Here is a 19,097-nt window from a genome sequence, read left to right on the forward strand (position 1 = left end):
AAAATCACTAGGAATCAAGCCACAAAGGCAAGGAAAAGACATAGAAGAGCTCAAGAACATCATTGAAACGCCATCATCACTAAGGTGGATTCATTCCTTGCTCTTATTTCTTCTGTTTTTCGTTTTTATATGTTATGTGCTTATATATGTTTGTGTCTTCATTACATGATCATTAGTAGTTAGTAACTATGTCTTAAAGATATGAATGTCCTATGAATCAATCACCTCTCTTAAATAAAAACTGTTTTAATTTAAAAGAACAAGAAGTACATGAGTTTCGAATTTATCCTTGAACTTAGTTTAATTATATTGATGTGGTGACAATGCTTCTTGTTTTCTGAATGTATGATTGAACAGTGCATATGTCTTTTGAAATTGTTGTTTAAGAATGTTAAATATGTTGGCTCTTGAAAGAATGATGACTAGGAGACATGTTATTTGATAATCTGAAAAATCATAAAAATGATTCTTGAAGCAAGAAAAAGCAGCAAAGAACAAAGCTTGCAGAAAAAAAAATAGGCGGAAAAAAAAATATAGAAAGAAAAAGAAAAAGCAAGCAGAAAAAGCCAAAAGCTCTTAAAACCAAGAGGCAAGAGCAAAAAGCCAATAACCCTTAAAACCAAAAGGCAAGGGCAAATAAAAAGGATCCCAAGGCTTTGAGCATCAGTGGATAGGAGGGCCTAAAGGAATAAAATCCTGGTCTAAGCGGCTAAACCAAGTTGTCCCTAACCATGTGCTTGTGGCGTGTAGGTGTCAAGTGAAAACTTGAGACTGAGCGGTTAAAGTCAAGGTCCAAAGCAAAAAAAAGAGTGTGCTTAAGAACCCTTGACACCTCTAATTGGGGACTTTAGCAAAGCTGAGTCACAATCTGAAAAGGTTCACCCAATTATGTGTCTGTGGCATTTATGTATCCAGTGGTAATACTGGAAAACAAAGTGCTTAGGGCCACGGCCAAGACTCATAAAAAAGCTGTGTTCAAGAATCATCATACTGAACTAGGAGAGTCAATAACACTATTCGAAATCTGAAGTTCCTATAGATGCCAATCATTCTGAACCTCAATGGATAAAGTGAGATGCCAAAACTATTCAAGAGGCAAAAAAAAGCTATAAGTCCCGCTCATATGATTGGAGCTATGTTTCATTGATAGTTTGGAATTTATAGTATATTCTATTCTTTTTATCCTACTTGATTTTCAGTTGCTTGGGGACAAGCAACAATTTAAGTTTGGTGTTGTGATGAGCGGATAATTTATACGCTTTTTGACATTGTTTTTAGTATGTTTTTAGTAGGATCTAGTTACTTTTAGGGATGTTTTCATTGGGTTTTATGTTAAATTCACATTTCTGGACTTTACTATAAGTTTGTGTGTTTTTCTGTGATTTCAGGTATTTTCTGGCTGAAATTGAGGGACTTGAGCAGAAATCAGATTCAGAGGTTGAAAAAGGACTGCTGATGCTGTTAGATTCTGACCTCCCTGCACTCAAAGTGAATTTTCTGGAGCTACAGAACTCGAAATGGCGCGCTTCCAATTGCGTTGGAAAGTAGACATCCAGGGCTTTCCATAAATATATAATAGTCCATACTTTGGCCAAGAATAGACGACGTAAACTGGCGTTCAACACCAGCCTTCTGCCCAAATCTGGCGTCCAGCGCCAGGAAAGGATCCAAAACCAGAGTTGAACGCCCAAACTGGCACAAAAACTGGCGTTCAACTCCACAATTGGCCTCTGCACGTGCAACACTTAAGCTCAGCCCAAACACACACCAAGTGGGCCCCGGAAGTGGATTTATACATCAAATACTTACTCATGTAAACCCTAGTAGCTAGTTTATTATAAATAGGACCTCTTACTAGTGTATTAGGCATCTTTGGATTACCTTATGATCCTTTGATCACGTTTTAGGGGGCTGGCCATCTCGGCCATGCCTGAACCATCACTTATGTATTTTTAACGGTAGAGTTTCTACACTCCATAGATTAAGGTGTGGAGCTCTGCTGTTCCTCAAAGATTAATGCAAAGTACTACTGTTTTCTATTCAATTCTTCTTATTTCGCTTCTAAGATATCCATTCGCACCCAAGAACGTGATGAAGGTGATGATTATGTGTGACGCTCATCATCCTTCTCCCTTATGAACGCGTGCCTGACAAACACTTCTGTTCTACATGAATTAAGCTAGAATGAGTATCTCTTAGATCTCCTAACCAGAATCTTCGTGGCGTAAGCTAGAATGATGGCGGCATTCAAGAGAATCCGGAAGGTCTAAACTTTGTCTGTGGTATTCCGAGTAGGATTCAATGATTGAATGACTGTGACGAGCTCCTAACTCGCAATTGCAGGGCGTTAGTGACAGACGCAAAAGGATAGTAAATCCTATTCCAGCATGATCGAGAACTGACAGATAAATAGCCGTGCCGTGACAGGGTGCGTGAGCATATTATTCACTGAGAGGATAAGATGAAGCCATTGACAAGGGTGATGCCTCCAGACGATTAGCCGTGCCGTGACAGGGCATTGGATCATTTTCCCGAGAGATGACCGAAAGTAGCCATTGACAGTGGTGATGTATCACATAAAGCCAGCCATGGAAAGGAGTAAGACTGATTGGATGAAGATAGCAGGAAAGCAGAGGTTCAGAGGAACGAAAAGCATCTCCATTCGCTTATCTGAAATTCCTACCCATGAATTACATAAGTACCTCTATCCCTAGTCTTTTATTTATTATTCGAAAACACCATTATCACTTTATATCTGCCTGACTGAGATTTACAAGGTGACCATAGCTTGCTTCATACCAACAATCTCCGTGGGATTCGACCCTTACTCACGTAAGGTATTACTTGGACGACCCAGTGCACTTGCTGGTTAGTTGTATCGAAGTTGTGACAAATTATGAATGTGTAATCATGATTACGCGTACCAAGTAGCTCACGTGCCAGGTATTGTTTAAACCTGGCTATCACAATTTTGTGCACCACCTGGTCACTTCTTTCTTGACAACTTCTAAGATGGTGGGATTCAATCTTCTTTGGGGTTGACGGACAGGCTTTGATCCCTCTTCTAAGAATATTCTGTGCTCACAAACTTGAGGGCTAATGCCTAGTATATCCGCCAAGCTCCACCCAATTGCTTTCTTGTGTTTTCTTAGCACACTGAGCAGCTGCTCCTTTTGTTGGGAAGTGAGTTCCCTTGTAATGATAACTGGGAGCTTCTGATTATCCTGAAGGTAAGCATACTTGAGGTGGGATGGAAGGTGCTTTAATTCCAATGTCTGCTCATGGCTGGGCTCTGGATCATCTGGAGCTAGTGATAATGGCAAAGTGTCCTCATTGTGTTCAGAGGGTGTCCCCACACTTAGACCTTGCTCCATATACTTCTCTTCTACTTCTTCTTGGTGAACTTCAGCTACAGTTTCATCAATGATGTCGCACTGGAAGATAGAATGATCTTCCGGAGGGTGCTTCATAGCTTTATTTAAACTGAAACTTACAGCTCTGTCATCTATCTCAAAGGAGTAAGTTCCTGAGAAGGCATCCAGCTTGAACTTTGAAGTTTTCAGGAATGGTCTTCCAAGCAGGATTGATGATGGTCTTCCTGAGTCGTTAGGGGACATTTTCAAGATATAGAAGTCAATGGGAAATGTGAGCCCCTTAATGCTCACTAGCACGTCTTCAGCAATTCCAACCACTGTAATAATGCTCTTATCTGCTAACACAAAACGAGCTGCCGACCTTTTTAAGGGAGGAAGCCTCAAAGTATCATATATAGACAATGGCATCATACTAACACACGCTCCAAAATCACACATGCAGTCAGAAAATATTAAACCCCCAATGGTACAGTTAACCATGCATGGACCTGGGTCACTACATTTTTCAGGTATACCCCCCATTAAAGCAGATATAGAACTACCTAAAGGAATAGTTTCTAATTCATTAATTTTATCTTTATGTATGCATAAATTTTTCAGAAACTTTGTATATTTAGGTACTTGTTGAATAACATCAAAAAGGGGAACAGTTACCTCAACCTTTTTGAAAATTTCTACCGTTTTGGGGATCAAGTTTCATCTGCTTCCTGGGCTTCCGTGCAAGGTGTGGAAATGGGATAGGAATGGCGCCACTTATAGCTTCTGTGTCTTTTGGTGCTCCATTCCTTGGCTGAGCTACTTCTTCTTCAACCTTGTCTTGTACTTCCTCTTCCTCTTCAGCATCTTCCACTTCAACTAAGTCTTCAACTGGGGTGTGTTCTTGTGGGCTTGGATCCTCCTGGTTCCTCTCTTGCAGTGTGGTTCCAGACCTCAAAGTGATGGCATTAATGCCACCTTTGGGACTGGGTAAGGGTTGAGAAAGAATTCCACTAGAGCTTGAAGGCTGGTTGGTGGAAGCAAGTAATGAATTTATCCGGGAGACGAGAGCTTGTAAAGTGGCATTCAGACCATTTAGAGTAGAGTTTAGTGTAGTATGCATGTCTTGTTGTCCTTGTGCAAGAGAACGAAGCATCTCGTCATTTGATGAAGAAGGAGGATAAGTGATCTGAAGGACCTGTTGTTGGTTGTGCTGGGGTCCTTAGGACTGCCTTAGGTGAGGTGCTCTGTAAGGCTGGTTCTGGTTCTGCTGTCTGTTGTTGTTGTTCTGCCTCTGATTTCCATTGTTGTCTCTGCCTCTTCTGTTATAGTTGTCCCTCCAGCCATGGTTGGAATTATCTCTCTAACCCTGGTTGGAGTTGTCCTGCCACCCTTGGTTATAGTTCCCACCTTGGTTGTAGTTGCTGCCTTGTTGATTGTATCCTTGATTCGGGCAGTCATAGAAGTTATGAGTAGCTGCCTGATAAATCCCGATTTTGTGGTTTATCTTGTGCTTAATTTAGGGGGATTTTATCACCTTTTCTCACATTTATTCAATGAAATAGCATGGTTTTGCAATTCTCTCTTGATTTGTGCTTAAATGTGAAAACATGCTTTTTAGGCCCTAAAATTGGTGATTTTAATTCACTTTAATTCCATTCGATGCCTTGATATGTTTGTTGAGTAATTTCAGGTCCATAAGGCAAGTATTGGATGGAAGAAGTGAGGAGAAAAGTATGCAAAGTGGGAGAACTCATGAAGAAATAAAGGAACCGTAAAGCTGTCAAGCCTGACCTCTTCGCACTTAATCGACCATAACTTGAGCTACAGAGGTCCAAATGAGGCGCTTTTAGTTGCGTTGGAAAGCTAACATCCGGGGCTTCGAAATGATATAAAATTTTTCATATTTTGCTTCGCGTTTAGGGGCGCGCATGTGCCATATACACGTGTGCGCTGATGCTGCTCGTGGCCCACTAAAGATGAAATCGCTAGGGGCAATTTCTGAAGCACTTTGGGCCCAACCTAACTCATTTCTAATGTTATTTCATGCAGAATTCAAGCTTGGGTAAGGGGGGAGCAATTGTTTGGTAGTATAGCATCATGTAGGTTAGTGTCTAGAGAGAGAAGCTCCCTCTTCTCTCTAGAATTAGGTTAGGTTAGGTTAATCTCTTCTAGATCTAGGTTCAATCTCATGTTTTCATCTTATTTCCTTTATGAATTCTTGCTTCTACTCTTTCATTCTCATGATTTGTAGTGTTAATTTTCCTTTTATTCTCTCTTTTATGTTCATGGATGTACTTGTTGGATTTGGATTTTCTTTCAATGAAATTTAATGTTTGATGTTCTTTTAGTGTTGATTTGAGTTGTGATCTTACTTTCCTTGCAATTGGTAGTTGTTAGATTTTACTATTTCTTGCAATTTATTATGCTTTCCATTTGTACCCACCAAGTGTTTGACAAAATTCTTGGTTGGGCTTTAGAGTAGATTTAGAGCATTCTTGGCTTGGGAAGAGTAATTGAGCAATCTTGAATCATGAAAACCCAACCTATGTTGGTGATTTAGAATTGTTAGTTAATATCATTTTCAATGACTCTAATCTTTTGCTAATTCAATTAGTGACTTGATTAGGAATTTTGATTTGAGATTAACTAGTCTTGTTTGATTTTCTCTCATGGAAGATAACTTACACCTTCTTCCAATGTTGGGGATGACAAAATGAGATAGATTCTTGTTATTATTGTGATATGATTGATTAGTCTTGTTTGACATTCTCCCTATGTGAAGATAACATGATACCTTCTTTCATTTGTTGGAGTTGACTAAATAAGATGAATTAATATTGTATGACTAGGATAGAAAGCCTATGATCTCAAACCTTGCTATGAATGTCTCTCTTTATTAATTGCTTTCTTTAATTACTTGCTTGATTTACTTTTCTTGTCATTTATTTTATTGCCCCCTTATCAATCAAAACCCCCCCTTACATCCTTCATAGCCAATAATTGACCATTTCATTGCAATTCCTTGTGAGACGACCCATAGTCTAAATACTTCGGTTATTTTTCATTGGGGTTTGTTACATGTGACAACTCAAATTTTTTATGTGGGAATTATTTTTTGGTTTAGAACTATGCTTACAACGAAGTTCTAATTTCTATAAGAAGAAAATATAGACCATCGAGCAAAACTCATCTATCACTGCCACAGTGTTGCCTTCTTGTTGGAGCTGCAGGCATTCATTAGTGTAGTGACTATAATCAGCACAAATTCTGCATACTCTTTGGGGGACCAACTGTTGGCTTTGTTGTGGAGGGGGAGGCTGAGATTGTTATTGATTCAAATGCATCTGCTTCAGTAGGTTGGTCATCTCACATATACTCTGTGTAAGAGCAGAAGTCTCAATGCCAGAGGAAACCTCTGCAACAGCCTTTGAGTGACTGTTCCTGTGCCTGTGATTCCGAGTGGATTCAGCTAAGTCACTGATCAGTTGCCATGCTTCATCTGCGGTCTTGTACTTTTTCAGAGAACCATTACTAGCACCATCCAATGTAGTTTTATCCCGAGGCTTCATGCCTTGAGTGAAGTAGCTGATCAACACCAACTTGTCAATCATATGATAGGGGGCGTCCAGAAGGTTCTTGAAGCGCTCCCAGTACTCATAGAGAGTCTCTGATTCACCTTGAATGATGCAGGAGATCTCTTTCCTCAATCTATCTGTAACTTCAGCTGGAAAGTATTTTTCCAAGAATTCTCTCCTAAGCATATCCCAGTTGGTAACAGTTGCTTCAGGTTGGGAGTAGTACCACTCCCTCGCCTTTCCCTCAAGAGAAAACAGGAAGGCGATTAACAGAATAGAAGTTTCATTTTCACCATGATGCCTAACAGTAGAACAGACAGTCTGAAAATCCCTTAGGTGCTTGATAGGCCCCTGAGCAGCTAAGCCATGAAACTTGGGCATCAAGTTGATTAGTGCAGTTTTCAGTTCAAAATCTGCAGCCAAATTTGGATGAGGCATTTGATACGGTTGTAGTGTAAAATCTGGGGCTCCAGCTTCCTGGAGAGTAATCCTCCTAGGTGCTGCCATGTTATCTGCACGTGAATCAACTGAATCAGTAGTAAAAGAGCTTGTTTTCTCCTCAGATGGCGGTTCAGATTCGCCCTCAGATGAGACTGGTGTATCGATAACAATCACTTCACCACCCTTAGAGGCTAACCGACGCCGAGCTCGCCTAATATGTGAAAAGAGTTCTTTCAATTTCAGGATCAAATGCAGCTAAGCTCGGATCAGGCAACAAACGCATTATTCAATGAAAGAAACATACAGCTCATGGTAATAAAATAAAATAAAATGCGCAAAAATTAAAAATATGTACACTAATTAATAATTTAGCACACAATTGCAACTCCCCGGCAAAGGCGCCAAAAATTGATGCTTCGCGTAAGTTTGACCGATTAAGAAATAAATATAGGAAATACGTTGCGAGTATAGCTCTTAACCATCAAAAATCTGCCTCATCAATTTAGAAAGGTTGTCACAAAATTAGAATAAAAATACTGGGAGTATGACTCCCAGGTCGTCTCCCAACGAGTTGACAAAAGGGTGCTATCTTATTAATCAGGAGTTTTCTGGGTAATTTTGAGTTTGGGCAATGGGCAAAAAAATAATTGTAAATTAAAGCAGTGAAAATTAAAAGAGATTTATAATATTCAAAATAAAAGGCCTTAACTGGGGGAATGATTAATCGGAAATTCTATCCTTGTTGGAATTCTCTCAAGTGTAGTATAAAGAGATTGTTATTTTCACTTAGTTAACCCTTACTAAATAAAGGAAAGTCAAGTGATTGAGCTAACTCTTATTTGCAAATCCTAGTCCTCTCCCTTGGGAAGGTCTAGCGTTAGTAAATACAGAATTAGCCAACAACTTCTAATTTAACTAATCACTTGAGCATTCCAACTCAAGTGTCTCCTTTTAATCAACCCCCATGTCAAGTTGGGAATCTACTCCATTGACATGAGAATTACTTGCATAGAATTAAATAAGGAATAAAAGAAAGACATGATAGACAATAACTACAATTTAATTAAAAGTAAAAGTAATCCTTTGCATTAATAAATTCTAAAAGTAATCCAATTGTAACTCTAAACAAGAATTAAGAATATGGAATAATAAAGAAATAAGAAAACAAACTAGAATAATATCTTCAACGGAGGTGATGACTCTTCAATATCCAAAGCAAAAGCATAAAACTAAGAATATGTGAATGTAAAAGAAAACCTAGAGAAAGAGTAATTTCTCTCTAGATTCAGATCTAAAAACTAAAACTATGCTAATGAGAATGTATGTTGAGTCTCTACATGTTCTCTGGCTCTAGTATGTGTTTCTGGACCGAAAACTGGGTCAAAACCCGGCCCAAAATCGCTCCCAGTGTTTTCTGTTAATTCTGCAGATCGCGCATGTCGCGCGTACGCGTCAGTCACGCATGCGCGTCGCTGGTCGTTTTGGCGTGTCACGCGTACATGTCAGTCACGCGCACGCGTCTTTGTGCAAACTCCAATCCACGCGTACGCATCAGGCACGCGCACGCGTCGCTGCAAATTTCTCCATATCGCGCACTCGCGTGAGCCATGCGTGCGCGTCGATGCTCGCTGGTTATCTCCTTAGTTTCTTATGTTCCTTCCTTTTTGCAAGCTTCCTCTCCATTCTCTAAGCCATTCCTGCCCTATAAAGCCTAAAACACTTAACACACAGATCACAGCATCGAATTGTATAAAGGGGAATTAAAATATACAAATTAAAGATTTCTAGGAAGCAAGTTTTCAACCATAGAACAAAACTAGGAAGAAATTGTAAAATCATGCAATTTGTATGAATAAGTGGGTAAGGACTTGATAAAAATCACTCAAATGAGTACAAGATAAACCATAAAATAGTGGTTTATCATGTATCCTCTGATTGAGAGGAAGCAGCAAGGATGTTCCGGATGGATTACTCACTTCCATCAGAGCTCTCACTTGACGGTTTAACCGTAACTGATGGAAAAATCAAAATTAAGAGTTGTTAAGTAAATGTGATTTTCAGAATATTTCAATTTAAATTGCATGGGTATGTGTAGAAATAGTTACCCTTTTGGAAGTCCTGGTGGGAGTCCTTCGACTCTTGTGTTGTGGTTGTCGTGAGGAGGCTGTGGTGTCAACTTTTTTTTTTTGATATTTTTTGGGAGAACCTTCAGCAGTAGGGGCTTTTCGAATGGCAGATTGCTGAATTTCCTCTAAAGTACGACTATACCTAGAGTAGTAAGCAGTCCACCATTTGAAGCAAGACTTGGTGATATATGAGCTGCGATCATAAATGAGGAAATTGTAATGCTCCTTTTGTTGTTGATTTTTTAAGAGGCAGAAATCAAGTTCACTTTGAGAAGTCAGAGTGATGTGGAAAAATGGTTTGTTGTTTCGAGGAAGAAGGGTTGGAATGGCCTGTGAGAAACCCAGTTGCCTGGCTGTGAAATGAGGGGCATATAGGGTTATCTTGAACTTTTCTTTTTTGTGCTGGGGCCGCTCTGTAGGAATTACTTGAACGGCCAGCAAATTCGCCCAATTACGATTAGCCAGTTCATTTTCCTCAGCATCATGTGGAAAAAGCAAGCGATCGAGCCATGCAGGACCACAATTTTGACACAAAAAGGGGGCGAAATTGAGGTTTTCATTATAAAAGTCTTTACAAGAATGGAAGAGAGAAAAGACAGCCCAAAATCGGTCTTCATCCGATTGTGTATTCAGGAAGTTTGGCTTATAATCAGCCAATCGAAAGCCTTCGATGTGCTGTTTATCGGTAGCACCACCTCCATGCTTTGTCATATACTTTTCGAAAATGGTATTGAGCCATAGTTGGAGAAGCCAGAGAGGGCCACCTGTACTTATCAGATAATTATTTCGGAGACAATTTATAAATTGACCAAGCTCTTCTTAAATATGCCCTGGAAGAAGCTTGGCCAAATTAAGATTATTTCTTTCATGAAGCAAAGCAGCCAGAGGAAGAAAAAACTTTGACATTTGGACATTTCGGGAGCAGAAAACAATTGCATTTAGCCAATAAAACAGAAAGGCCACATGCTCATCGTCTGTAACAGCAGTTCCCTCCCTACCCATGTGATGAGCAATAAATTCACTATAGGAATTGGTAGAGGCAATGTTGTATTGGTGTTTGGGTTGCATGTCAGAAGTGCAGTTTGGAGAATTTATTGGAAACCCTGTAATAGCGGCTACATCCAAAAGAGACAATCATTCCACAAGGGAGGTGGAAATTATTAGTTGTCCTGTTCCAAAAATAGGTTACAGCTCCAATCATCCAAGGGAGCGTTGAAGGTGAGAAATGGGAAAGCCTTAGAAGTTCTTGAATCCCAGAGTCCCCGAAGCAGTGCTCTTTATAGGGGCAAGGCGCTAATGCCAGGCTGTAAAGTCAGCCCTTCAAGGGTTAACCTTTGGATTGTTCTTGAAAGGTTTCTGATTGATGAAGAAAGAGATGTCAAGGACTTGGTTGATCAACAAATCCTCTCCCTGAGCACTGGAGAAAAAAGGTAGCTTCTTGTTTGCCCTTTCCAAGGTTTCGACAGGCCCAAGGAAACAATGAACATCTCCACCCACATTAAAAGGGATCAGGATTCTGTTATCACTGACTTGAAGTTGAGGATCATCAATAACTTCATCATTGACTTGATTTAATATATGAAGAGCTGGTGGAGCCGGTGGTTCTACTGCAGGGCCTTTGCCATTGTCTTGAGTGGCAGCATGAGATGATGAAGCAGCCATTGCAGAACAGAGAAAAGTAAAGTTTGGGGATTGAAGAATAGTGGTCGCGTAAAAGATGGATGCAAGAGGAATAAAGAGAATAAAGGTTCGAAAAAGTTTGACAAAAAATAGAAGTGTCGAATTTAAATGGAATTTTACTGTAGCCATTATGAATTCAAAGGAAAAAGAGGTAACTTCGTGAAGAAGACGAAGTGGTGGAGAGAGAGAAAGCGCGAGTCATGGGAAATGTGTCGAACGGATCAGTATTAATGGGAAGTTAAATGGTAATTATTACTGACTCAGGAAATTGAAGTTTTGAATTTGGATTAAGTGTTTTATCTTCCAAAAATGATTTCGAAGACAAACACATTAATCCAAGGGGGAAATTTGTTAATCAAAAAATATTTTCGATTAGGTGATGCTAATTTGAAGTATTGAAGAAATAATCAGAAGGGAAGCAGATGTCAAAAAAGGTGCACGTGCAAGCATTAGTTGGGAGTTGCTTGTCATGGACTCGATTTTGGATTCCTTCTTAAATCAAACGGGACTGATCGAATAAAGTAGTGGAATGAGAAATCGAATAATTGTTCGAATAAGGGATCGAACGGTTACATAAGTGGAGAAGTTGAAGGCTTTTACCACGTGAGGAATTGATGGGTAACATTTCATTAGCAAAAGAGAGGGAACGGTTACCAAGTAGTGCGCATTCAAGACATTCAAGACAGCACCATGTAATCGATAATCGGTTAAAAAGTAGACTATAAATATTAGAAAGTTTTAGGGAATACAGGTTGGAACTTCGTTTCAGAAATTACTCACGCACACTCACATCCCCAGAGACTTTCTGAGTCTGCCTCGAGTCAATTATCTGTAGGGTTCCTTCCACATGTCTTTATCCTTTCAATTTATCTTTCTGTAAACTTTACTTTTCAAGCAAATTTACGTTTCAAGCAATGATTTAACTTTCGAATGCAATTTACACTTCAGTATTTTTAATTTTCATGTCAAAAGCCTTTTGACTCAGTCGAAGGTACTTTACTCGCTTTCTTTTAATTTCAACGCAACATTTTCGGTTTCAATTAATTTCTTTTTCGAACGCTTTACTTTTATTTCTTTTGTTCTTTTACAAATTCCAATTTATTTGTTATTTCAAATTTCGTCTAATCGAAGGCACTTTAATGCATTTATAGAAAACTGGTACCTGCAAAAGAGGAGTTGGTTTCGCTCCCAAACCATTAGAATCGAACTACCATCGATTTCCTAAAAATCGACAAAACACATGGTGATAAAATTTTATTACTTTTACTTTAACCACTCTTATATTTTACATTTTGGCATTTTCTTTCTAAAAAAATAATTTTATGGTTTAATTATATTTAATCAAAGGTTTAAAAAAGAATATTGCTTGGGGGCAATATATTTTATGTTTTTTGGCCATCAATTAGTCATCATTGATATTTTTATACATCAATCTAAAAAAACTCAATGCATTTGATAGTAATAGTGTGATTATACACTCTTTTTTTATTGGTTAAATACTGGCTAAATTTTAATCAAAATGCTGGCCTCTTAGACTTTTCGTTTAAAATAAGAATGGAAATTATTCAGAGTAATTTTTGTATGTAACTTTACATGTAACACCCTAACTTTTAGCACGTCATGATCGTACTAAAAGTGAGGCATTACTGACCTGTTTTCCATATTTACTATTAATACTAAGCCTTTAGTTCGATTTCGCGTTTCAATTTTTAGGAAAAAGCCGAAAAGTTTTGTTTCTATTAATTAAAATCATATATCAAAGATCTCCAAGAAATACTAGTCACATATTTATTAATAATAATAAATATCATACAAAAGAATTCAAATGAAATTCAGATATAACTCCTATTCCTCTGTATAAAATAAAATCTTAACTAACAAAAGCGAGGGAATTCTAGGAAAGCGACTCAACGCATAAACTTAACTCAAATAAGACTAATAATCGCCCGCAGCTTCAAACTGAGTCTTCGAACCTGTGTCACTGAAAGGGTGGAAGATTTTAGAGTGAGAATAAACCACGCGTTCTCAGTAGGAAATGGAAATGCCGTAAGAGTAATGAAATAAAATGCAAATAATTAACTTTACTCAATAAAACTATATTTTTATCAAACCTTTTGAAATTTTACTATTACTTTATATAATTAATTACCTTCTTTAAATTTTCAGAACTTAAGACAAATCTTAATCATAACCTCTGTTCTCAGTCACCTCAATACACAAACTAATAGCACAGGAAACAGATCAACACACAAACAAATAGCAATAAGAAAAACAGCACAATCACAAAGAGACAAGATAAGCAAACTCAATCAAATGCAAATGTGCAAACAATGATGATGCATGTCTAGTCCTATCACAGGTAATGAGCTCATTTGTCGGTTTCGACTCGCACTCGACGCAATCTGACTCGCAAGTCAGATAAGGCATTCCAGCGGCATAACCTCTGCAAGTTTTTACTTCTTGCAGGCGCTGATTCTCCAGCTGAAGTATGCCGAACATGACCTCTACAAGTACTTGCAGGCGCTAATTCTCCAGCTGAAGCATGTGCCACTTTCTCCTGGAAGCCATTCCATACACATGGGTATCCCCGCACAATCATTCACACATAAAGCCCACGGCCTCCAGTGAGCGTTACGTATCGCCGTCCTCACTGAGACGTCTCTATTGTGTCAAGTGAGCGTTACGTATCGCCGTCCTCACTAGACACTTGGCACTAAGGCCCAACAACACTCAATATCTTTTCAGTCACTGTTCTCTGCTCTTTTGTGGCAGAGGTCCCTTTACTTAATTAACCGAATTCAAGTCATTTTTATTTAAAAACCAATACCTCTCTTTATAATCTTTCCAAACCTCTGAAACCACTTTACTTACAACAAGTTTTTCTTTCATACAAAAATCAGTTCTTTCTTAACCATGATTTTTCCAACCCAACTTCAAAACCATTTCAGGTTTAAACCTCTTTAAAAAAATCATTTATTAAGTAAATCTCACGGCAGAGTCTTGAGACTTTAGGGAGGACGACAGTCAAACTCAAAACATAAAGTCTTTCTTAAAAAATCAAACACAAACGTAAATCTTTTCTTAATAAATCAAAAGTCAAATAATACAATTTTTCAAGTCCAACCTTTTTCTATATATTTCAAAAAAAGTCTTAAGTTTCATAATAAAATTTCAATAGTATCTCTCCTAAAACTCGGACTTTGCCACTCTTTTCGGGTCCCAACCGAACCATTCTCAACCTCTTTTCAAATATTTCCAAAATCAGAAATCATTTTCAAATAAGTTCAATACCAACAAATCAAACCGACTTTCCAACTCAACAATCAGAATTCTCAGCATTCCTAAACAATCAAAAAATCAAATACATATTCATCACATTCAGTCACAAATGCAATTTAACCTTATCATTCAGTCATTTCAAACAATCATAAATTATTTGCAAATATCTACTAGACTTCCATGATATTCATAAATTAAAAACAGTTAATTTTAACATGAAATCTCCTACTTTCCTACGAAATCAAACCAACGGAACTTTTGAAAAAATTTTCTGATCGAGCTGTTGAAAAAGAAAATATCAGAAATTGTCTGTATCTCCTAAAATTTCAATTAGCCGAACTCAAGGAGAAGAGGAGCTACGTCACTGTTAACTTTTACTGAACAAAAATAACGCTAACGTATAAAAGAGAAAAATTCGAACACTTTTACTGGATTAAATTTTTTATTTACGAATTTCAGGAAATCAAAGTTAGAAGTTCAACGGTGCCACGGTTTCTTTCTTCCCTCACTCACGGCTATCTTTCCCTTTTCTTCTTGACCGTGAATGATAAGAGAAATAAAATTGGATGATGATCATGATATATTTTAATAAAAGGGCAAGTGTCATATATGTATATATATTCACATGAATATCAGCCACGTTTCATTTTTTTTTACTTTTGCTTCCTTTTTTAATAATAATAATAATAATAATAATAATAATAATAATAATTAAAATTCTTTTATTTATTATATTTTCTTTTGAAATATTTCATTATAAATTTAAAATATCATAAAAATTTAATTTAATTATTTTTTAAAAAAATTGATTTTTTAAAATAATTTTTAAAAATTCGAATTGTTATATTATATATTAAATTTATCTATATTTTATTTTTCTAAACAACCTTATGCTTAAATTTATTAAACAAATATAAGAATGTAAAGTAACAAATTAATATGAATAATGATATGTGTGATTCAGACAAATAACTATTTTTTTTTTCTATTAGAATAGTTTCACTTGATTCTTCCCGATCAAAGATTTAAGTTTTATATGCTAACGAGTAATAATTCAAATGGCATAAATTTTTCATACTCATCTAAGAGATTGCGGGTTCGAGTCTTCATATCTTTGGTAAAAAAAAAAGATTTAAGTTTTATATATATATATAACAGTATTATTCGGGGCAAGTTTAAAATGTAGTCCAATAATAAGACAATTTACGTAAATAAATTGTTACACCTTTAAAATTACGTAAATGCATTGTTTTTAAAATAAAAAGGCATTGTTTCATGTATTTATAAAAATCGCTATTGGCAGTAGCGGTTTACGCAAACACAAAATTTGCTGCTACCAACTGCAGATTACGTTGAAATGTGGCAGCATGGTAGCCTGCCTCAGTTTCTGTTTGATTTGAGTTGGTCATAAATCGCTATTGGCAGTAGCGGTTTATGTGTATTGAAACACGTGCGTAAACCACTGGAGGTAACAACGGTTTACGTTAAGTATGGGTTGTGTTCTTTGCTGTTGATTTGTATTTGAGGTTTTAATTAAATGAATTTTTTTTTATTTGTGCAACTTTATTGTCTTATGCCAAAAGCTAATGCAATGGTTAAGATTTAAAGATGATTTTTTAAATACATATTAATTTATTTTTATAAATTAAAAAAAATAAAATCACTAATACCTATCAGAATAATTATACCTCTCTATCAACATAGATTTAATAAATATATAAAAATTTATATTTTAAAATTTAAAATACAAAATTAATTTTATTTTAATTTTTTAAATATGTAAATAAAATATAATTTTAACAAAAGGCTTCTACAATTACAGAAAATATATATCTCTTTAAAAAATAATAGAAAAAACGGCTGAATAGATCGTGCAGCCGTTAATTTCACTCTATTCTTCTCCATACATTAGTTATGATTTCAAGGTGTGTGTTTTTGTGTTATAATAATCATAATGAATTCGTTTCAATGATATCAACTTCATCTAGTTTGAGATCTCCACGCCCCATTTTAAGAAACTAAATATGAGGAAAGGGGTTTATGCTTAATCCATTTGCTTTTTACTTATGCAAACCATATAGCTGTTGGTAATGTTGAGAATGCAAATGTTTTACTTGGACAAAATTTCATGCTTACCTCACCCCGATAGCGATACTATGCAGCGGATGATGGCCTATTTTATCAAAGCATTTGCTGATAGTATACTTAATATAGCGCGAATTCTAAAAAGTTCTCAACTTAACTAGAATTGTTATGGTTTTTAAAAAATTCTTACTAGAAAGTTCTTTTATGAGATTTTTTTTTTAAAGTAGTATTTTTTTTTGTGACAAATCAAACTATTATTGAGTCGATGAAAAGGTGAAAAGTAATTCATATAATTATCCTCCTCCAAACTTTAAGTGCACCAAATAGCTCATACCAAAATTAAGCAGGCACTAGCTATAACTTTTATTTTCCCATTACATTAGCTTTTGGCATAAGACAACAAAGTTGCACAAATAAAATAAAAAAATTCATTTAGCTAGAACCTCAAATGCAAATCAACAGCAAAGAACACAACCCATATTTAACGTAAACCGCTGCTGTCTCTAGCGATTTACGCACGTGTCCAATACACATAAATCGCAGTTTTATGACCAACTCAAATCAAGCAGAAACTGCGGCAGGCTATACTGCCACATTTCAACGTAATCCGCAGTTGACAGTGGATTCTGTGTTTGTGTAAACCGCTACTGCCAGTAGCGATTTCTATAGATACATAACACAATGTATTTGCGTCTTCATTTTGGAAATAATGCATTTACATAATTTTGAAGTTGTAACAATTTATTTATGTAAGCCAATGAGTAATAGCTCAAATGGCATAGTCTCCCCATACTCAATTAAGAGATTACGGGTTCGAGTCTCCTATCTTTGATAAAAAAAAAAACAATTTATTTATGTAAATTGCCCCAATAATAAGTATATTAAATTGCTTTAACAATATTATAAAATAATTAAAAATATTTACAAATTTATCATAAAATGCCATCAATTTTTTTGGCGGTTAAAATTTTTGGTCCCTTTAAAAATGGTCTTATTCGCCTCAGAACAAGAAGCATGCTGCAAATCAAATTTAGTGTATTTACTTGGTTCTGTGCTCATAAACTAGAATTTAAGTTGTTATATCAGCTAAATATCAACACCACTACTAGAGTTTATTTTTAAAGGGTGAAAATTAAAAGAGAGCTGGAAGTAACTCATTACAACATAAGAATATACCCATTACAACAATAAAAAAGTTTTATTTTTGAACTTAATTATGTCATCTAACAAACAATAAGTAAGCTCCTCATGACCTTCATTTGCATGAAACACCTCAAAATTTTCTTGGACTAAAGATAAATCCCTACTAAAGACAATACCAAGAAAGCCACAAAATTTAATGATCCATCAAAAGAAAGCAAATAGGATGAACCTGCTGACTTAACATTTGGGCTTGGGCTTGGGCTTGGACTTGATCTTGGGGTTAGGAGGTTGGGATCTCTACTAGAAGGTGCGGAAGGTAACAACGGAGGAGATGGAATTGGAGGTGAGGCCAAACATGAAGAAGAATCTGTGCTATTAGGACATGGTTTTAGTGTGGGAACACTAGAGTTATTATTATTCATTGATGATGATGGCACACAAGATTCTGATAATACCCCATCAATGCCATGGCACCTAATTGAAGATCCTGCTACACAAATATTTGGGCTAATGATTCTAATATTGTTGATAACATAATTCTTCCTACCATTGTTTGTGATCCTGAGCATGCAATTTGGCAATGAGCTTGGGATTGTTGTGCCTGTTGGGAATTGTTTCAATGTGTCAAATAACAATGGTGATGGGATTGAATGCCTTAGCAAGAACCCTGAAACTGACCCTTCTTGTAACAAAATGTTAGATAGCATTCTATCATTTGGCATCAAGAATGTCACGTTTTCTTCGAGTCTTACGTCCGGCGGGGACATGTTGACGAGCATCACGAATGTGAAGTAATTCGCCCTTTGCATCTCCGCAGTCGCGGCAACGAGGTCTTGGTTCCTCGCCGGATTGGGTTCTGTTTGAGTGGTTGATGGAATCAAAATCAGTAGGAGGAACACTTCCAAAAGCTTCATGTTGCTTGCCATTAAGGTATTCGCTTGGTTTCTATTCCTCTTTTCAATGTGTTTGTTTGTCATGAAAAGTGCACTTTAGACTTTGAGAATAAAATGAGAAATGCTATGAAATTTTATTTTTATTTTTTGGATGTGCACATGCAAAGGTGCTGCTCCACCAACTTAGCCTCACACACCTCCTGAATGATTGTAACCTCAAATTAGGAGCCACTATATATCTTAATCGGATAATTTTGTCAAAGATTATAAATTGTTATCTCGACACTTAAGAGTGGGTGTCTATTCAAATAGAAAGCAAGGATTTTGGTGTTAGATTAGAAATTACAATTTTTTGTTGTGTGCAAAAGATAGATCACTCTTATTTAAGAAGAAAAGGGAATAGAAGCATAAGAGGGTTGGGTGGGAGTAATCCAAGAGCATTAATGTAAAACTATCTCAGAAACTATATTTTAAAATATTTACTACTTGTTCATTAAAACAATTAATTTATTTGAGAAATTA

At 36.5% G+C, this 19,097-nt stretch overlaps 1 protein-coding gene across 1 annotated transcript; it reads right to left on the reverse strand.

Annotated features, from left to right (window-relative positions):
* Positions 1-17,828: 17,828 nt before the first annotated feature.
* Positions 17,829-18,608, reverse strand: LOC107605654 (uncharacterized). The gene has a single exon (XM_016307607.3). The coding sequence runs from the start codon at positions 18,606-18,608 to the stop codon at positions 17,829-17,831; it is 780 nt and encodes a 259-aa protein (XP_016163093.3).
* Between the last annotated feature and the right edge of the window lie 489 nt (positions 18,609-19,097).

This window comes from Arachis ipaensis, chromosome B1, assembly GCF_059453495.1.
Source record: "Arachis ipaensis isolate K30076 ecotype BB chromosome B1, ASM5945349v1, whole genome shotgun sequence".
NCBI lineage: Eukaryota > Viridiplantae > Streptophyta > Magnoliopsida > Fabales > Fabaceae > Arachis > Arachis ipaensis.